Here is a 15274-nt window from a genome sequence, read left to right on the forward strand (position 1 = left end):
AGGAGGTCCGAAAAGGTCCAGTTTGGAGGATGACTTCCTGCCGAGAGGCAAAGACAAAAACAAAGTTAAAACTCAGGGAGACAAGAACTCAGTCTTCCTTAGTGAAAACTCAGCTTGGCTAAAGAACCAAAAACTGTCAAACACTCTGGCGTCGAGGTAGTGGCAATCAGCAGCTTAGAGCACTCCGTTAATAAAGTAACCGTCAGCAGGTGTGTGAGGAGGCGAACCGGAACCAGGAGCCTCCTGTTGGTGGAAGGCAGACAAACACAAAAACAAACACACAGACGGGAGCCCTGACAGTAACTACGAAACTGAAATGGTTTGTAACCTTAAACAAACTTATCCAATAAACTTTGCAACAAAAAAAATGTTTAAAAAATGTGTTCTCTAACAAAACACTGCCAAAAGAAAAAAAAAATGTTGGGTCAGATTATCAAGCAAAGTTTTGTCGGTGATTTTGTTGGTTAAGGGAATAAATTATTTTAGAATATATAGAATATATGTTCTTTTTGCATTGTGTTTGTGGAAAATAAACAAAACAAACAAAATAAAAACAACAATGAAATCGATTTTTTTTTCTTTCAGCAGCTGAAAGAGAGAAAAGAAAAGACTTAGAAATGTTAACTTTTTTTCCGACAGTGTGTTGGTGGAGAAAAGACACTTTGTTATTGTTTTTTTATTTTTGTCTGTTTTTTTGGGGTAAAAACCTGTTTAAGTTTGCGAATTACTTTTTATTTAGCTGTTATAAAAGAAATATAAATGAATAAAGAGATAAGTAAATATAATAGTCATTTAAGTATTAATATTTAGACTAGTTTCACATTATTTCTTACACCCATATTTAATTTAATGTGAAAGCGTATGATAAGATTTTACTGACAGCAGGTTTTAAGGTTATCTGGGAAATGCAGTGTTGATCCTAAGAAAGAGCAGTCATGATGCTGCCTTCAAATACCCAGGGTTAAATCTATATTGCTCATGAACATGACAGGGTCGATATGATAACCACATATTATGGCCAAAAAATACACAGCTTTTTGTACCTCGTTTGTACTTTATTGTACTTTGCAAAAATCTAGTTTAGATATTGGAACATTGATTCTAAGAAAGCAGGCATAAAAAAAAAATAGTCTTTAAAAAATGTTTTTCCATTTGCCTTTCAGGACAGGAAAAAAAAACTTTTCTCATCCAGATCTTTTTTTTTTTTCTCACTTGTCTTTCAGGGCTTCCATATTTAAGTAATGAAAGTATCAGTAAAACCTTTCATTACTGGGTTAAACGTCTCTCTTTTTTTTCAGGTCAGCCTGAGTTAAGAACCACAGCAAAGCAAAATATTCATCAAATATGTGTCTTAAACAAATTTCCCCTGCTTAAACAGCACTTATCTGTGAAATCATGATTCTTGGAAAATCTTGGTTTTGCAGTTGGTATTTGTAGAGTCACTCATGGAGCTAAGCCAGTTTTCCCCACCAGTGTACAGTCATAAATGCAGAAAACACCAGTGCGTACTTCCTTTGGACCTAAGGTTTCTTTGATGATCCATTCTTCTGCTTAATGACGTTCAAGGAGTTCCATGCAAAGAGAAAAACTGTTCTTCTGTTTTTCAAAGCTGTCATGAAAATGTTAATCCGTTCTGCCTGATAAATCTTCTAAGTTTGTTTTAAATATGTAAACTATGTCCTATGCTGTGGGTTATGTGACTTCCGTGACTGTAGAAATAACTTTACGACCATTTCTAGACTTACAGAAGTTTTCATCTGTTTATGAATTTGGTGAAAGGGAGGTAAGATGTGCTGGATTTAGAGAGTTTTTACCCTTTTTTAATGTGTCAGAAAGATTCTACTTTAGAACTGTTCTGATTGTACGGGTGATATTTAAACCTTGGATCTTAATTTCCCCTGAAAAATATGTTTTATCATAGTTTACTTTGGGTGTCATTGCTTTTTCATCCATGACACAAAATTTTAGACTAATGACATCACTTCTTTCCATTCGAACTGAAAATGAACCATCATCAGTGGATTCATAGTTCTGAAATGACAAAACAGTGTTTCATTCTCTCTCAACAGTGGACTCTGCTGGACTTGTTGCTAATATGAGTGTAAGTATTTAGTATGACAAATGACTACATGGTTATGGACTGAGGGGGAAAAAAGTGTTTCTGCTTTCATCTGAGAAATTACTTCAGGATTTAAGATTGAATTTTAGGCCAATATATTTCCAACCTCTTGTGAAGCTAATGCTACTTTTACTTGTTTTACTCACTACAATATATACATTCTATTGTTCCTTATATAAGTAGCTCTTTTATTTTAAATTAATGTATATGGTTTTGAAAATTTAAGTGCAAGAAACCCGACCAGAAGATCACACCGTACCTGAAATCCGACCTACCCAAGCGCCTCCATTTTGCAAATAGTCGACGCATAGAAGACGTCGCTGTTCTGGTTGAACCAAAATGGCTGTTTGAGAGGTATTCAGTGCATTTCTACATTTTTGTTGGGTTTGTGTTTATACAGTGGGACCTTGAAGGTTTTTGTTTTATTCTGAAGTTTTTAGGAAGATAAATCAATCATTTAGAAACGTAAATATTCGAAAAAAATTATTTTCTATTATTATCAATTTGTTTGCTTTTGAGTGAGTTTATTTAATTGCATCAAATCAGGTGTCACCAACCTATAAGGGTTACTTTATGGGTAGAGTCATAGGAAGGGCTACCAATATTGACTTATGAACTGGAAGAGTCAGCGTCTACCTAAAAGTCATGAATAATAAACATATTTTTTGTGTTTCTTTTAATCTATAATTTTCTGTTTGAAATCTCTATAAATATTTTGTCCTTTATAAATGATTAAAAAAGAAGAGCAACAGAATAAAATAAAATTTCAAACTCAGCCCAATGGTGAGTTGTACTGTTTTCAGAAGATGCTGAGGGACCCCCATGAGGCCCCTGAGGGCCCCCTGGTGCCTGAGTGCTACATAGTAAACTTCCCCCAAAAAAGTTTTAATCCACAATAAACAAAAAGTAGGGTGTTAAGCTTAAAAAATAAGGATAAAAATAAAATACATTTCCTATTAGTAAAGGACAGGGCCATCAAACCTACAAACAGCAAAATTTGGCCAAAGCCATTAACAAGTGTCGAGTATGCTGGTCCTAAGAAAAACTTGTCTTTTCTTTATTCATTTCTTTTTTTTTCTTTCTTTCTTACAATTCACTCCTATTGGCACACTTCCCTATGCAGCAGAGGGAACAGTAACATAGTTTTGGCAGTCTACTTCTGCCTGTTTTGTTACGACACACAAAAATATCTTTTACTTTTTTTTTGTTTGTCATGACTTCAAAAACTCCCTTTGGCTTTAGGTCAAAACAAAGACTGAAGGTCAAAACAGAAGTACTATGTAATATTTATCCTATATTTCACAAGGATACGGGCAACGGAGGGAATATTTACCCTTCACTAGAAGTGATTATTTTCGGAAAATTTTGTTTCTTGCCAGTGAGCAAGAAACAAGAAGCAATAATTTGACAAGCAGTTCTTTGGTTTATTGAAGTTTGTTCATTATCCTCCTACGTTTCAGCATAATAATAATGCTTAACTGGAAACACAAATACATAATTGAAAGCATAAGTTTAAGAACACACTCCTTTTCCCCAGATATCCAGGATCACTCACATTCTGCGCTGGAGGAAATCATGGCTATGACAATGACGTTGAGAGCATGCATGTAAGCAAAGAGTTCCCCTTCTCGGGCTTGGAAACCTGCTCAGCTTTCTTCCGAAGAAAAGCCAATGCATTTGGAAGTTTGATCTTTTTTCTTTTCTTTTGTTTTTCCTCTGATTTTTTACAGGCAATGTTTCTATGTTATGGGCCCAAGTTTCAGCAAAAAAAAGAAATTGAACCCTTTGCTAACATTGAGCTGTACAATCTAATGTGTGGTAAGTGTTTTCCCTTAAAAGTAAAAAAAAAAAGTGTGTGATTATTTTGAACCAACATTTTAACTCTGAATCCAAAATGAAAAATTAATTTGAAAAAAAAAGTAATCAAAATTGAACTCTATTAATCACACATTGGAGAAATTCACCTCTGAATTTGAGCCATCCCTTTGAGAAGTGGTCTGCCATAGTGTGGCGCCCAGGAAGCAGTGTGTTGTTTAGGGTCTTGCTCAGGGACCCAGAGTGGCAGTCCGTGGGAGTGGGGCTTGAACTCAGAACCTCCAAGCGCATTGCCCTGACCCTATCCACAAGGCCGCCACTCTCCATGTGTCTTAGTATGATATACATGCACAGATGTGCTTGATATCTCTCCGTCTGACAACAACATTATTAAATATCATGTTAAAATCAAATCAGATTAAAATATTATTTTAAAATAAAATGCAAAGTAAAGATTAACTCATAGCCAGACTATTGTTTTAATTTTAAGTGCCATTTAATCATCTGTTGTGAAAGAAAGCTTTCCTTCATGAAAAAGTGGTAGATGTTTGATAAGTTTTGTGTGAGGGAGTTCAATGGTGGGTTTAATGGTTGTTAGAGGGTTTGGGATAGTAGCAGTTATGTAAGCATGAGGGACATGTGGGATTTTTTTACTGTTATACCACATCCCATTTGCATTTTTTCGGTGCATAATTTGGAATCAGATCAAAAATAGGAAGCTTAATATTTAAGTGAAAGAAAATAAAGAGAAGAAATTGAATTGCAAAGCCCTGCACACTAGGCTGCCACTCCTCATGTGTGCGGGATAAAGCACTACTTGTCAAGTTACTAACAGTGAATCATTTACTCACACAGACGTGCTCGAGATCTCTCCAGCTGACAACAATGGGACCCATGGCAGCATGAATCATGTTCTCAGCGAGACGTTCTACACCCCCACACACCCACAGGAGCAGAGTAGTCCGACCCAGTGCCCACTCATCAGCCTAGTTCCTGGAGATGAGCTGGGATGCAAGTGTCTTGTCATTGTAAGTGGTATCATGTGGACTCATACTTTCAAGTTAGAAATGACTGTTTCCTTTCCGTTGTAAACATATGGTATCTTAGCCAAATTAAACTAGAGAACTTAACGGCTTAAATATCAAATGGTTTAAGCATTGTCTTTAGCATGTGATAATTACCAGATTTTAAAAGTGTCATTATTCAGACCAAACCCAAATAATTTCCATATTTTTTTTATTTTTTTTTTGTGATTTTACCTACACAGGTCAATATCAGGCGTCTAAAATCTTTGTCCTGCTATTAGGTTTATAATCTTTTTCAGGACAAAAATAATCTCACTAAATAGAGAGCTAAAAACAATATATCATTGATTTCTTCTAATTTTGGTTTCTAGTCGCATTAAAGTATTTCAGATCATCGAACAAATGTATTACCAGCGAAATATCACCTGAGTAAATACAAAAGAAAATTAACAAAGAATGTTTTATTTATACTAAGTGAGATGAAACTGCCCATATCAACATGGCTGTATGTGAAACTGAAAATGAATCGTTTCCTTGATCAGTCATGAAGGACTGAATCATCATATTACAATGTTTTAAAGCTGAGCTCAGCTAATCTAACCTACCTGTGTAGTAGAAACTGACATTTTTTCGGGAATCCTATGGGTCATGGGATTCCCGTGGGATGGGAGTCAGTATTAGTAACGATCACGTGATTGGGACGGTACAGGATTAAACATTAACAGGAGCAGACGGGAGCGGAGGCAAACCAATAGTAACTAAAAAAAACTAGGATCGATGCCAAAAAATAAAATAAAATAGAAGGTAAAAAATCCAGCACTGACGGCGCCATTTTGTAGTTTTTTTCCTTGAATCCTACACTATAATGCGAGTCAAAAAAACTACACGACCCAAAAACCAACAGTGCTTCCGCTCTGAGTTTTTCACCCGCGCTCAAAAACAACAATGGAGGGACCAACAGTTACTACAGTTAGAAACAGGAACTTAACTGACCCTTTATAGAAATTCAAATTCAATGTATTGGCAGAAATCTTATTGAAGACAACAAGAATGGGAGTGGTGCAGGAGCGGGAGTCATTCTGAATGGGAGCGGGATGGGAGTGGGAGTAATTTCACCAGGAGTGGGACAGGATTTAGATTTCTACTCTGGCCCGGGATCGGGACGGGACACAATTTTTTTCTGTGGGAGTGGGACAGGACAGCAGTGAAAATCCACTCCCGTGTCAGTCTCTACTGTGTAGTCAAGAAAACCATCAGGAAAAATCTGTCTTACAAAGTAAAAGCATGAAAGGTTTTCCAAAGTTGAACATCCTACCTCCATTTAACAGAAACATGGGACACAAACTATGAGAGAAGATTTCTACATGCTCTTGCATGCTCACATATGCTCACAAAAACTATTCCCTTTCATGAAGACGATGTCAAACTATCTTAAATGTACCATCCACCTCTTTCACACATACCGAACCATAACATATGGCCTAGAACCTTCTAAAATTGGGGCAGTAAAATAAAAAAAATAAATGTACAGCTATGTTTTGTCAACTCTCTCCTTAAGCTGAGCTCTCATCTGAAATGCAAAATAAAAGAAGGAAGTAGGTTGGATTAAAAGGGATTTGTTATTTTTTCAAAATCTAATCATCTTAAAGTCAGAAAAGATTATAATATTATTTTAAAATAAAATGCAAAATAAAGATGAAATCATAGGCAGACTATTATTTTTGTGGGACGTGGGATTTTTTTTACTGTCATACCAGATACCATTTGCATTTTTTTCGGTGCATAGCTTGGAATCAGGTGAAAAACAGGAAGCTTAATATTTAAGTGAAAGAAAGTAAAAGTGCAGCTAAAGTGAAACAGTTTCTAAGCTGGATGGTCTTGCTCTGGATGTTCCTGAGAAACTTTTCTCAATATAAGCCAGTTTTAATGTTTTTTTAATGGGGCCTCCCATAAAAAGTCATCAACATTTATCAGTCTTGAATGTGTTACAAGCCGATTTGTGAGGATTTTGGACTTAAGTAAACCCCATAAAACATTCACCAGTGCTGGATTTTCCAGTAGTTACTAACCAAACCAATGTTTGTCCATGAGGAATTAAAGGTTTGCCTAGCAGGTCACAATAGGAAAACAGTATTTCAGAATTCCTTTCTTTCATTAAAGGTTTATGATTCAACATTATAAAACACAAAATAACGAAAAACTCAGCAATAATAATAATTAAAAAAACACACAATGGTTTATCTTATAGTGTCAAAAAACATGATCCAAGACATTTCATTGTATTGTATGTTTTATTCGTTTTTTGTTGATTTTCCATTGAGCCTATCGAGAGGCACCAGAATTTAATGGTGGTGCTTTGATTTAGCAAAAGTCTAAAAAGTTGTTCTACTTTCAGCTGCCTCACATGGAACAAGTACATGTGTCCCAACTAACACAATTTAACTTACTGACCACCAGCAAAAATATGTAAAGAACTTATGAGTTATTTGTTCTTTTATAGTTTAATCTCAATATAAATCAAAAGTACTAAAAAGGGCTAGCTCTAATATATATTAGAATTATGTTAGAAACTATGTACGGTAATATATTTTTTCATTACTGTCTTTGCTTTGCAATAGAGACTGACATTTTTTCGGGAATCCCATGGGTCACGGGATTCCTGTGGGATTCCCGTGGGATGGGAGTCAATATTAGTAACGATCACGTGATTGGGACGGTACAGGATTAAACATTAACGGGAGCAGACGGGAGCGGGAGCAAACAGATAATAACTAAAAAAAAAACTAGGATCAATGCCAAAAAATAAAATAAAATAGAAAGAAAAAAATCCAGTACTGGCGCGGTGCCGCCGTTTTGTAGTTTTTTTCCTTTAAGCCTACACTATAATGCGAGTCAAAAAAACTACACGACCCAAAAACCAACAGTGATTCCGCTCTGAGTTTTTCACCCGCGCTCAAAAACAACAACAATGGGGCTCTATTCGAAATCCTGGGCTGCATCCTCCAAGGACGCGGTCTACTTAGACTGGATCCTTTGAAGTCCGTGAAAATAAGGAGGCCGGAAGAGTTTTGGCTGTGAATTCGACCAGGTCTACCCTTCAGCGGGTTTGATCGCCGTAAGCTCTGTTGCTCAGCAACCGCGAAAGTTGACACACAAAGCAGGAAAAGAGTGAAAACCGAAGTTTCCAAAACTGTTTGTTTATTTATTTCTTTTTTATTGTAAAGTGAACAAAGACTGATGAGAATCCAGAGTGGAATAAAGATTCCAACCACCGGGAGCAGGAACTAATAAAATCAAATGTAATGATAGAAACCTTAGTCAGTTAAATAACCTGCTGCTGTCATTCTGCACATCTCTGATGTTGCTGCTATTTTCAAATATCCATCACTGTAAAAATGTCCATAGCTGCATATTGGTTATTTATTCCCCAGTTTTATATTGTTAAAACACTTTACAGAATTGTATTTTTTTTTTTTTTTTTTTTTTTTTACTCTTCCCTATTATGTTATTCTTATACATTTTTCTAAGGTCCACATTTTTTGACCATTTTCAATAATCTTTCTGCTGCTGTAAATTTGCCCATTGTGGGACAGTAAATGGATTTTCTATTCTATTCTATAAAAGGGGTAGAAATATATAAGTAAATCTAAACAATGTATGTATTAAAAACATATCTGCAAAATCTCTAATATTAAACAAGAAAAAAATCTTAGTTAAGCCTATTGTGCAAAACAGCAATAAAAAGATAACACTCCTATCAGATTTATAGTCCCTTCTCTGCAGATCTATTAGAATCTGTCCTTAAATTACAGCCAAACCCATTTACACAGTAACAGATAAAAACCTTTAGATAAATCAAACATTACCGCCACATATCTGACTCAATAACCATTAAAACAACTATTTTCATTCATTTCAGACGGAACTATTCACAGACTGGATAATATTAAACTGAACTTCCAATTTTCACCACTGTTCGGCGCCAAGTAACCTTTCCTCTGATCACGGCTTGCTTGGTCTCGCAATGAATCCTGGGTAAACCAAGGATACCGAGGATACATCGGACCCGTCCTTCAAATCGGGCTAAAAGAAGGACACATTTTAAGGCCGCATAACGAGGAGTCATGGAATCCAACCAGACCTCAGCGCTGCACTATGACGTAATCGGCCTTCGAATCTGGCCTTCTAAGGACGCGACCTAGGTTTTCGAACAGAGCATGGGAGTGGTGCGGGAGCAGGAGTCTGGATGGGAGCGGGATGGGAGTGGGAGTAATTTCACCAGGAGTGGGACGGGACAGGATTTAGATTTCTACTCTGGCCCGGGATCGGGACGGGACACAATTTTTTTCTGTGGGAGTGGGACGGGACAGGAGTGAAAATCCACTCCCGTCTCAGTCTCTACTGTGCAACTTAAGAAAGCAGTGGGCCATATGCAGTTTCAAGTTCCTCCACTACTTTTAAAACAAGCAACTGCTTCTTAAGACCCCCTCCTACTTAAAAAACAATCAAGCAGTAGGAAATAATTTAATGGAGTTACCAAAATTCAAAACTTATATAGACGTGCAATTCAACACACAACAAGGGATGCAAGGACATGAATCACTTCTAAGGAGTTTTTTGCAAAATGAATACAATATGCAATTTTGGTATTTATTCCCTTTCATATTAAGCAATTTACAGTAAGTCAGCAAGGGAGTAATTTCATCAGCGTGCAAAAGCCATGGCGTCCTGCATGAGCATTGGGGGCGGGGGTCGATTCGTTCATGTGTCGGGGTACGCGCACAGGGGGAGAGACAAGCAGACGACCATTATTGACGTGTCAGGAACCAATCGTGTACAATGGACCGTTTTTTGTGATTGGTGGACGTTACTCATTGATTTCACACTGTAGAGGGTACCATGTATTTTAGTTTCACTTCCAGACCTTCTATTTCACTGCTTTCTACGCGACTGTGAGGAAATCTTCAAGCGACATGGTAAAAAATGCTTCAGAAAAGATCTCCTACTGCACCTTTAAGAGGAGGCAGTTCCTTTTGTTATTGCTACCCAACTATGGAACAAGCTGCCCCTACACCTAAGAGAGGCTCCTTCATGGCCTACCTTTAAAAGTCAGCTTAAGTCCTACTTTTATTCTTTGGATCTTACAACCAGCAATAATTTGTTTTTGACTTTGTTTGTATTAAATTGTGCTTATTATTTATTTTAACATTTTTTCAGCCATCAGCTGTTTATAAGATCTTTATAAATATAGTGTGACACTATAGTGTGTTATGGTCTTCGACTTTTGATGGACAAACCATCTCAGTGATGCATAACAGTGAAGAGGATTTTCAACATCAGTCGCGTCAGCTTACAGTTTCTGTATGCAAGTTAGAAATAAGTCTATTGTTTTGCATTGAATGTGTAATCAAATACCCCCGCTTAAAAATCAGTTAGACTGGAAATTACACCTTGAAGTTCACTGAAAGGGAGGTTAATCAGAGAAACATCAGAGAACATACTGCATCAGTAAGGAAAAGCAAGATACCAGAAAGGTCAGAAGTTAGGTTGAAAGGTCTAAGTGGAATTAGGTTAAAAATGTCATGATCGATTTAAGAGATCTGACCCACATGCAGAGAACCACTCAGAGAACCAGGGGAAAAGTTTAACAGGTTTATTGAGTAGACTGTACAGGAGTTGAATCAGGAACTCGGAGAACTGGTGAACCGGAACTGGAAAGTCTGGAGAGGAGATCACAGTGATCAGTTCATGGGTTGTGAAAAAAAAAAACTGATTGAGTCTCTACCACAGTGGAAGCAGGACTCACGTTTGAGCGGGCTCTTGTCTTTCCTTGATCCAGTTCGAGTGGGTTTATCCAGATCAGAAGAGTGAACTAATTGGAAAGCAGACAGGTAGACATACGTTGGAAACTGAGGAGCAATGGAGCGGACTGTCACTTGGAGTTCCGATGGGGACTTGAATGGCACGTGTGGACGTTTTCCCCTGCTCAGTGTGAACTCAGTTAATCCTTCCAGGGGGAGAAGGCCAGGCATCCAGTTACAAAGGAAGGCTTCCTGTCGAAAAGGCAAAGACAAAAACGAAGTTACAGTAGACTCAGAGAAACAAAGGCTCAGATTAGACTCAGCTAAACTCAGCTTGGCTAGAGTACCCAAAACTGGCAAACACTCTGGCGTCGAGGTAGTGACAGTCCGTCGCTCAAATACTGTTCAGTGATTAACCAACGAGCCGCAGGTGTGCAGGAGGGCCAATGAGAACAGGGCTCCACATGGTGGTGGGGGGAGAGAAAAACACACAAACAACCCACACAAACGGATTCCTAACAAAAAACTGTTTGTCAGGCTTTGAAACCTAAGCATTGAACCCATGTTAGAAAGCCACAGCTACAGCATAGTTTAGACTGAAGCTAATTAATCTATTTGAATCAGTGACAGGAATTATATTGGAAATAAAAGCATTTTCATTTCAGTCTGACTACAGTTAAGCTTTTCTGTAAAGAGTGATTGGATATTTTGTCCATAAGACTTGCAACTTGTCTCAAAAGGGCTGAGAACATTAAGTCCCAAACTCTATCCAGGATTTTCATTATGAAACACAAAAAAAGTTACAGTATATATAATTTTTCTCTTACTTTGCAAAGGGCCACATTTTGTGTTTGGATATGCCAATGATTCTGTGGCTGTAACATGAAAAAATATTAAAAACCGCAATACTTTCGCAAAGCACCACTGATGAATCATACTAGCTGTTTGTCTAAGGAAAACCTGATAGGTTCATAAATTCTTACTGCATAGAATAAGTATTATTTGGATTGCTACCCTTGTTACAGACTTGAGTCATATGCACGTCACTCTGGTAAGATCACGTAACAGAAAACACGTACATGCTGATAAGGGAGGCCTAGTGGTCCTGGGATTTACTCCCTACTGATGATCCTGATGTAAATATTTCACTTGGAGAATTTTTCAAACCACAGCTCAGAATACTGAACAGTTCTTGGATATTTTTCTTTTCTATTTTAGCAATAATGATGTGATAAATCTTAACATAAACCCTTTTTATGTGCTCTGAGATGACATCGTCTGTATTTTCAAAAACAAAAAAAAATTTCCCGTTATCATACTGTTCCTATTTGTTCCAGCTGCAGTCCCTGGTATCCTAAAAAGTGTTAAACTTTTTGCTATGTGGGGAATCATGATCTGCATCTTTTGAAATTAGGCAAATAACATTACTTTATGATCTGTGCATCATGGCAGAGATGGGCACAACTTGAAATGAGAAGTTAGAAAACCCAGGGAAAGAAAAAAAAGGAGGAGTTTCCATAAACCTACAGAAATTTCCAGGTTATCTAGAACTCCTCTGCTGTAGGTTTATTGGAAGTTCTGAATCAATTTAAGTACCCTAATGAAACCCAACAAACACAGACTCACCTTTTAAATAGTACAGTATCCACTTAACTGAATTTGCATTTACACTTAGGCCTCTGGGATAAATGTAATTCATTCATTGCAGATTTTCCCCCCCCTCTGAAAATAGCCAAGGTTCTCAGTGAAATGGTTACTTCATTTGTAGACAGTAAATCCTCTAAGGTGCATAGAAATAAACAGCAGCTTTATAAAGGGTGGGGCTTGGAAACACATAAAAAAGTTAAAAGTACACCTGAAAAACCTCAGTCTTTTAGTTTGTTAATTCAACTCCACATAGAGCGCTTATGAAAACCTTTAACTATGCTTCAATTTTGACATTTAATGTATCCTGAAAGGTTTCATTTATATATATAAAAGCTGTTTTATTGAAGAAGTTCTAGTACTGTTCTGCCAAGATTTGACCTTCTGCTCTGGCTACTAAAGTTTCTCCCTGAGCTCCATGTGTGCTGGCAGACACTGAATGTTAAGGTTTAGCCAGCACGTCCTATGCTGTGAAATGATTGTGCTTCTTTCTACAAACTCATGTCAAATAATCTCTCACAGGGTGTTGAAACTAAGAAGTGTTAAAAACTAAACTATGTTGTATTTCTAGGCTGGACATGAAATTAATCACCGTTTGAACTTAACCACAGAGGAAAGTAAGTAAATTTTAAGTTGTAAAATTAAGTTTGTAAGTTTTTGTTCAAGCAGTTCTCTAACTATCCTATGACAGCAAAATTTGTTTCAGTCTTTGTCTAAATTTGAAAACTTCTGGAGAGCAATAGCCTGACGTAGTCCCACTCAATTCTAGTCAGAATATGAGTCTGATACTGCTCCATAGACCTGTGATTATGGGGCGTGTTTCGAACGAACCAGGAAAAAAAATGCCTCTGCACTCAATTGGATAGACCTACAACCAATAGGAGCAACGGAGTGCGTGACGTATGTTAAGCCAGGAACAGTTGTTGTCAACAAAAATCAAAGCGTGCAGTCGCACGCCTAGAATAAGAAGATGAGCCTTGATCGCGTTTCTCTGTTCCTCTTTTAAAATTAATTTGCTGTCGATATCTTCTAGAACAGACATAATAGCAGAATCTACACACCTCAACTCTCCAGCGGCAGCCATTGTTGTTGTCACCCAAGCGTGCTTTGGTGACGTGGTTGATTACATTACTGTTGATCATCTTTCCATCATCGTGTAAAGCCCGCCCTGACAATTTGATTGGCCTGCCAGATATTGTGCGAGCATACTCGCGCTACTACTGAGCAATGCCAGACCGAACTTCCCGACCTCAAACGTTGTGGGCGGGACTAAGTTCGGAATGGCACCCAGGCTAGGAGAGCAAAGCTGTAAAACAGAAATGTACGCAATTAAAGTGACATTTTTTTATTTCATTCTTGGCCCCCTCCTTGTGGGACTTGCCTGGAATACTTCCGCAGATGCCAGAGGGCATCGGAAAAAAATGCCAGAGCCACTTCAGTTGACTCTTCTCTATGTAGAGAAGAAGCACTACTCTGCTCTATTCTGATGAGCGAGGTCCTTGCCCTATGTCTAAAGGAGTAACCATCCACCCTCACTTCAGCCCCTTAGATCTCGGAGTCACTCTTTCAGTCATGATACAGATTTCATAACCATAGGTGAGGGTAGAAACATAGACTGAATGATAAATCGAGAGTTTTGCCTTTTCACTCAGCTCTCTCCTTACCTCAACGATCTGGCACAGTGTCAGCATTAAAGCGGCACCTACTGCGATCCATCAGTCTAACGCACCATTCTTTCCCAAGATACTTTAACTATGTCACAAATTCAGTTTCTACAAAGTGTGTTTTTATTTGTAAGGACTTCAAACTTTCAAATACTCAATGTATTGATTTATGTGATTAGACATTTGAATTTGAACAAAAAATGGTGTAGCTCACCACACTTTCCATCCATTACTTTTGGTTTACCAGGATATTTTTGATGATAAATGATCACTTGCTTTACATTTCTGATTTTTCAGAGTCTGGTGCAGAAAAGAAGCATGTGCCATTTGGCCGTCCTCAAGTGCTGCAGCCTGACCACATGTACTGCATCCTTCACCAAGAAGGATTCATCAGCGGCTACAGCCAAAATGTTATTATGCCTCTCTGGAGCTCCTTTACCATCAACAAACCGGTAAGGATTTAAATGTGTTTGGAAAGTAGGATAAAACACACATTTATAAATGTTTCACAGTTAAAAATCCAAACAAATTCTAAATCTAAAGCAATAATCATAATCATTTCTAACTTGCTTTGAAAAGTCATGCAATATTAAGCAGCTTTAGTACTGTTTAAAGAATTTTGTACTGACTTAAGACAGATGTAGTTACATGACTAAAGCTGTGTAAGTATTTAGTCATTCTAACCCTCAAGGCTTTGGGATGTGTTTTTACCACACTGGGCTTATGGTCTTTTTCAGTCACCTTTTAATCTTTTTCTCTCTTTCTTGGCAACAATTTCCACAGGATGTTTAAAGCAATGAATCAAATGTTAGTTTAAACCTACATTTGGATAATTTGTAATGACTAATTTGACGACTAATGTTTAATTGTGATAATTCTCTCCATTGCATTAGACCAACTTGGACTCGTTGCCAGCAGTAACACCCAACTGTTTGAGGGCTGATGTGAGATTACCAAAACTACTGAGTCCCAGATGTGATCAATATGAAGCTGCGGAAAAGTTGACCTACGCCTTCTTATATCCGCCAAGTTTGTGATTAAATTAATCTTACTAAATATTAACGGGTCTAAGTATGGAATGAGGAAGCTATGGCAAACAATAACAAAGACTTTTCAAAGATACTCTATTTCACTGTGGTTGCAGTTTTTACAGACACTAGTAGCCACTTAAAGAACACTTTACTAAGCAATGCAGGAATTTCACTT

The 15274-nt window shown here is 37.4% G+C and overlaps 1 protein-coding gene across 1 annotated transcript in view; it reads left to right on the forward strand.

Annotated features, from left to right (window-relative positions):
- Nucleotides 1-15274, forward strand: part of LOC119779896 (venom phosphodiesterase 1) — a 51643-nt gene that overhangs the window by 30984 nt on the left and 5385 nt on the right. Inside the window, exons 14-21 of the mRNA XM_038279741.1 lie at nt 2070-2101; nt 2346-2473; nt 3657-3726; nt 3850-3937; nt 4790-4962; nt 12976-13021; nt 14366-14520; nt 14962-15097. Of these exons, the coding sequence (XP_038135669.1) occupies nt 2070-2101; nt 2346-2473; nt 3657-3726; nt 3850-3937; nt 4790-4962; nt 12976-13021; nt 14366-14520; nt 14962-15097 (828 nt within the window). The remainder of the gene's footprint in view (nt 1-2069; nt 2102-2345; nt 2474-3656; nt 3727-3849; nt 3938-4789; nt 4963-12975; nt 13022-14365; nt 14521-14961; nt 15098-15274) is intronic.

The sequence above is a fragment of the Cyprinodon tularosa genome, unplaced genomic scaffold, assembly GCF_016077235.1.
Source record: "Cyprinodon tularosa strain WSP-4 unplaced genomic scaffold, ASM1607723v1 ctg153, whole genome shotgun sequence".
Classification (NCBI taxonomy): Eukaryota; Metazoa; Chordata; class Actinopteri; order Cyprinodontiformes; family Cyprinodontidae; genus Cyprinodon; species Cyprinodon tularosa.